Here is a 6,000-nt window from a genome sequence, read left to right on the forward strand (position 1 = left end):
TAGGTACCTAATTTTTTCACTGTTTCTTTTGCCATAGACAAAATAACCAGTGTTCCTTTTACTCTGCCAGGATCTTTAATATTTCTAAGCCAAATAGCACGACTATGCGTTGTGATATAATATCCGCTATATACCTAGATAATAATTCTGAATATAAGATGGATTGTGAGCTCCAGGTTCATGACATCATGACAATAGGTAGAGGGCCTGCACCGCGAACCACGTTCGACGTGTTGCCTCCCTGTCACACTTACATACGAATTTACAAGTGCGACAGAGTGACAGACACGTCGAACGTGGTTCGCGGTAGGCCCTCAGGCAAACGACGAGTGTTAAGGCCTCTTCTTACAGACGTGCGAACCTGTTCTATCTTCTCTCGTCTGTCTATGTTTCTCGCACCGTTCTAATTAAGAAGTTATTAATATATTTATGTAATATCGTAGGTTCTGAAGTGCCAAACAATGTTTTTTTACTCACATTTCTTCATTTAAAAAAATTATCCAGGTTGCAGAGTAATCGGCATCGCCGGATCCGACGACAAATGCGCCTGGCTGGTCAACGAGTTAGGCTTCGACTGCGCGGCCAACTACAAAACTGTGAACATTGGAGACTACCTCAAACAGAATGCTCCTAACGGCGTAGACTGTTACTTTGACAACGTCGGGGGGGAGATCAGCAGCACTGTGGTGGCGCACATGAATGAGTTCGGAAGGGTCGCGGTGTGCGGGGCTATCTCCGTCTATAATGAAACTGATCCTATGAAGCGTAAAGGTAATCAGTGTTATACACAAAATGCTACTAACGCAGCTCGTACGGTCAGATACATATATCAAAGCGGCCGAGGTGCTCAAAAGTATCTGAACACGAACTCTTAACGCCTTGACAATAGTGGCGTGTTCAGATATTTGTGAGCACCTTGGTCGCTCCGATATATCGGGGACTGTACAATTTCTTTAGGTAAATTCACTGCTGCAGATTATATTCAATAGGAACGTTATTCTATATTGCTGGTCACCTCAACTTTCAGGGCTCCTGATAAATACTAAAGTTATCTTAACAATTATAATTTTTATTACAGGTACTTTTCTTCAACCGTTCATAGTCGGGAAACAATTGAAAATCGAAGGATTCCAAGTTAACAGATTTGCTGAGCGCACTGCAGAAGGCATACGACAAAATTTACAATGGGTGAAAGAAGGAAAACTGAAATATAAGAACCACATCTACGACGGATTTGAATCTGCGGTAGATGCATTTATAGGTTTATTCAAAGGAGATAATACAGGGAAATCTATTGTAAAAGTCAATTAAAGCAAACGCTATAATAAAATGTAAAATATTAAAAATAAATGTATTAGGTACATTAAAAAGCACTTACATTATTTATACAAATATTAACTAGTTGTGATTTATCATCTATTTCTTTTCCTTTTAGCTGGTGCAGACGCAACCTTTCCTTCATTTGGATCATACTTATTAATAAAAAGTTCTTCGTAAAGTAAACTGTTACAGTTAGGTGTTAAATATTTTGAAATTTCCTTGTAGAGCTGTTTTTTATGTGCTTCATCACTTAAATCACTTTTCGTTGATGATTTTGCAGGGAGTGGTTTATCATCTTCTTTAGTTTCAATCGTTCTTTTCAAATCCATGATCTTCTTAGTGTTTTGATCAATTTTGTTTAACAACAAGTTTTCCATTTTTTCCATTCTTGCCTCTAAATAGTGTACGATATAAGCATGCTCATTCGGAAGACTGGGATCTTTTGATAAAGAAGTCCTTACTCTTTCAGATCTAGCTGTATAGTTATTTAAGGTTTTCTTTGAGACCAGAATATCTTTATCAGTAGAAGCTTGCTCTTCTAATCGGCTTAGTTCTTCTGCAATGATATCCTTCAGTTTCATATTGAACTTTCGTTTCTCATTAATTGCAGCAACTCTTTCTGGTGACAATATATTTTTGTTGCTGTGAAGTTTATGGCATTCTCTCTTTTGAGGAGACTTGGGTTTTTCTAAAGGATTTGGTTCATTCAAGTTAATTTTAAGGTCAAATTTACTTGGCTCACTAGTGTTAAGTATTTTTGGAAGATTCATTTCATCCCGTTTACAAGAGGTAGGCATGTTTTTTTGCACAATTTCTTCTTCCTTTTCATTATTAAATGACATTATGATCTCATCAACTACATTGTTTACACTTTTCTCTACGTCATTTAGAATTGTCTGATCTTCTTTTACTTGTATAGGCTGAGGCACATGAGTGTTATTTGCTATATTCTTAGATTTATTCTTATTGATACTTAAAATCATTGAAGGCTTAACTACCTCAAATGATGCAGCAGAAACAGGAACACTTATCTTTTTTTCTGGTTCTGTTATCTTTTTTTCTGATATTATTCTTACTTTACTCTTTTTCTTACTAAATTCAAGTAATGGTGGAGCTTCAACTTGCGGTGGAAATTCTTGTTTGGTAACAATTGCATTATTTTGTTGATCTGTGAGAAGTGGAACTTCAACTACAATTTCCTTAGCCACATCTTTTTCTGGTATATTTATTTGGTTAATTTTAGATTTACCTCCATATCGAGTTCTATGGGTATACACTTCTGTAATATTATTGTTAGCTGGAGGGGTCACATTCTCTATATTTGTCCAGTTTTTAGTGTCCATATCTATCATTTTATAATCCATGGCGTCATTAGTTAAATAATCTGCATAAAGTAAGTTATAGTTTGACTTTCTATCAAAGAAGTCATCATTTTCAGCAACCTCACATGCTAATGGGTATAAACCCAACATTTTCTGTGGCATTTCTGTTTCTTTAAATTTGCTTACATCACAAAACGGACCATCCAAGGTAGGTACTGCTTTTAATTTTAATTTCTCTTTCTGAAAAGAATGAATTCAATTAGAAATGATGAACCAACAATTTTTAACACAGGTATGTCACAAGTGTTCAATATTCTAAATCAGTTTCATAAGCAGAAAACCAGTTTGCAAAATTATAGCATTGAGGATTCAGAGGATTGATTGTATAAAATTGATTAATGGATGGATGAATGGATTACTGGTGTGACCAATTATTGACCAGAGAAAAACGGAAATCTCTAAGGAATATTAGGACACTTTGACAATAGATGAAGCGAAACAGGTCTGCCAGGACAATGCCAAATGGATTAACATGTGGACCTCTGTCTCCATAAAACAGAAATTGTTAAAAGTGTGTAAATAAATAAATATTATAGGAAATATAGGACATTGTTACATAAAATTGACTTCATCCCACAAAGATAGTAAGCTGAATAAGGCATGTGTTGTGGTAACTTATTTAGACAACAATATATGTATATAATATATAATTTTTTAAATACATCGCTTAAGCATGATGAGATATGGGAATCACTTAAAGAACAAGGAATCTCAGAAAAATATGTTGAAATTTACTCAAACAGCATGGCTAGGATAAAACTATGAATGAACAGGCTAAGAGTTTCCTATAAAGAATGGTGTCCGACAGGGTGTCCAATGCCCAGACCAGAATTTGAACCCGGGCAGGCATAGGCACTGTATTATTGTATGTATATATGTGCATTGTATATATATATGTAATATTTCAATGTATCTGATCAAAATTTGTAAGACAATAGAAACTTACTTTATCATTCATGAACCAGTCGTCTGCAAAATGGTGTTGACATATACACCGATTCTTAAGTTGAGAGACCTTTAAGTTTAGGAAGTCATAACGGCCGGCTCTCATCAGCCACTCATGGCAACGGACCTTGTCAAATACTGGATAGTGAAATAAGTGGGTCTTCCCATCAGACCTAATGGTACAATTCTTGTAGGTGCACCGGCACCCTCCCATGTTGATATGCCTGGAATATGAAAAATATGAGTTTTTGGGGGGGTATTTACAAACTAGCATGTTACAATTTGATTACGGTAAACATGATTATTTGCCGAATTAGACTAGCGTGGATCTCATGTAAATTTTTCACATCACATCTAGATAGAAATCTTAAGCAAACAATGTAGGTACATATAGATACTTGTTTGTAATACAAATTATTATACCCTCTGCTACAGCTTACGTAAAAATCATATTTGTGATACTGAACTGACATTTTTGGGGCACAATTTCTTAAATACTTACAGATAAATAATAGCGTTAAAATACTTAAAATGGTTTAACATATCTTACCTAATCAAACCCAGTAAAGCAAGGGGGCTTAAATTATAAAAATTGTAGACAATAATGGTAATATTGTGAGACGAATAAATTAACAATATGTGTGTAATATTATCGTTCACTTATGTACAGTTTCTGTAAATATTTCATTAAAACGCTGTAAAAGTGTTACAACAGAATAGCATCGCTTGATTCACTTCACTTGTCAAAAACGACAGCTGCGGCATCACATCAACAAAACCAAGCCACAGACTATACAGTGTCTATACCATAGATATATAATATACAAAGATTACGTCCAAGTGAGCTGTCACTGTAACCACTTTTGTTTAGTGTACGATTAACAATTTAACACCACCTTGCTGTAGCCATGTCGATAAAGTCATATCGATAAACTATCGACATTTCTTGCAGTTTTAATTTTACTTCAAAGGTTTTACGATACCTAAAATTAACAAAAACGCTTTTATTCTTTATTCTGGTTATCAGTCGGTCTAGCATGAGTTGCGTTCTCGCGCGAGTCCATACTTAGCCCCCTCCAGACTATGCGCGTGAATCGCGGGCGAAGCCGCGTACGCGAGTGTGGAGTCGATTTCGCTGTCTGCGAAAATCGACGCCACACTCGCGTTCGCGGCGTCGCGCCGCGATTCGCGCACGAGTGTGGAGGAGGCTCTTGAAGTCGCGCTAAATGTATGGAGTCGCGCGTGAGAACGCAACTCATGCTAGACCGACAGATCACAATTTTATCGTCACGCCCCAGCAGGGAACGAAGGGAAAGTTCAGATATTTAATTAAAATATATAAATACCTACTAAAATATGTGTTCCGCAATAATTGAATTATTTTATTATTTATTTATTGTAAGGTGTATTCGGGTAATACCGAATGTCGAATAATTCCGAAAATCAGATGAAAATCACCCTAAACCCTATCATAATAAAAGTCTCTTTTCGGAATTATCCGACAGTTTTCGACATTCGGAATTACCCGAGTAAACCTTATACTAATATATTTATTATTCATTAGCATTTCAATTATGTTTATGTTTAACGAAGATATTGAAGCTTCAATTATAGCCTCCTCCACACTCGTGCGCGAATCGCGGCGCGAAGCCGCGAACGCACTATACATATATGAACTAGCAAATTTTATAAAAAACAATTCACACCTATTCAAATTGATATCTCAACAACGCAAGCTTCCTCTACGTGTACAATATCTTAACAACATCTGCAATAATCAACACAACACAGCTTTCTTAGGTAAGAGTATACTAGGTATGGCTCCAAAAATTTTCAATAAAATCCCAAACTATATAAAGTGCCTGAAACCTGACCAGTTTAAAATACAACTAAAAACATACTTAATTAACAAATGCTATTACTCAGTAAGTGAATTTCTTGCAGACACCTGAAACAATTATAACTTGTCCATTTTAGTAAACACCCTGTATAATAGTAGTTTAAGTTATTTAGTTTTTGATTGTAATTGTGTGATTTCAGAAATGTTATTATTTTATTTGGAAGTTAAACAATATAATATTCTATTCTCAATGTTTATTGCCGTAATATTACTAATAGACATAGCTACCATAGCTATTGTTTAAATGTAATAATTTATGGTAAACATACTCGTAATGAGTCACCATTATTTTAAGTTTAATATTTGTACGCCAATAGGCAAAACACAGAGCTCTATTTATTATTTTATATATAAGACCTTAACTGTACCTGTGTTCCACAAATAAATTTTTACTTTACTTTACTTTACTTTACTTAACGTGAGTGTGGCGTCGATTTTCGCAGACAGCGAAAT

At 35.2% G+C, this 6,000-nt stretch overlaps 2 protein-coding genes across 3 annotated transcripts in view; one reads left to right on the top strand and one right to left on the bottom strand.

Moving 5' to 3' along the window:
* LOC134669875 (prostaglandin reductase 1-like) overlaps positions 1-1,311 on the top strand; it is a 5,831-nt gene extending 4,520 nt beyond the window's left edge. The window contains exons 5-6 of the mRNA XM_063527493.1: positions 505-771; positions 1,079-1,311. Coding sequence (XP_063383563.1) covers positions 505-771; positions 1,079-1,311 — 500 coding nt within the window. The remainder of the gene's footprint in view (positions 1-504; positions 772-1,078) is intronic.
* Positions 1,308-4,388, bottom strand: LOC134670088 (muscle M-line assembly protein unc-89-like). 2 transcript variants are annotated; one of them, XM_063527769.1, is made up of 3 exons: positions 4,198-4,388; positions 3,649-3,871; positions 1,308-2,882 (listed from the first exon to the last, which is right to left on the bottom strand). In XM_063527769.1, the coding sequence occupies exons 2-3, from the start codon at positions 3,859-3,861 to the stop codon at positions 1,413-1,415; spliced, it is 1,683 nt and encodes a 560-aa protein (XP_063383839.1). In that variant the 5' UTR covers positions 3,862-3,871; positions 4,198-4,388; the 3' UTR covers positions 1,308-1,412. The 2 variants fall into 2 exon arrangements, with proteins under 2 accessions (XP_063383839.1, XP_063383838.1); XM_063527768.1 differs by lacking the exon at positions 4,198-4,388 and having other exon boundaries at positions 3,649-3,886.
* Positions 4,389-6,000: the final 1,612 nt, after the last annotated feature.

The sequence above is a fragment of the Cydia fagiglandana genome, chromosome 13 (assembly GCF_963556715.1).
Source record: "Cydia fagiglandana chromosome 13, ilCydFagi1.1, whole genome shotgun sequence".
NCBI lineage: Eukaryota > Metazoa > Arthropoda > Insecta > Lepidoptera > Tortricidae > Cydia > Cydia fagiglandana.

What these genes read in the sequence shown, in the direction of transcription:
- LOC134670088 (XM_063527769.1), bottom strand. Translation starts at nt 3,861, where the DNA reads ATGGGAGGGTGCCGGTGCACCTACAAGAATTGTACCATTAGGTCTGAT. An exon ending in ACTGGTTCATGAATGATAAA is followed by an intron (nt 2,883 to 3,648) that starts GTAAGTTTCTAT and finishes CATTCTTTTCAG; the next exon opens with AAAGAGAAATTAAAATTAAA.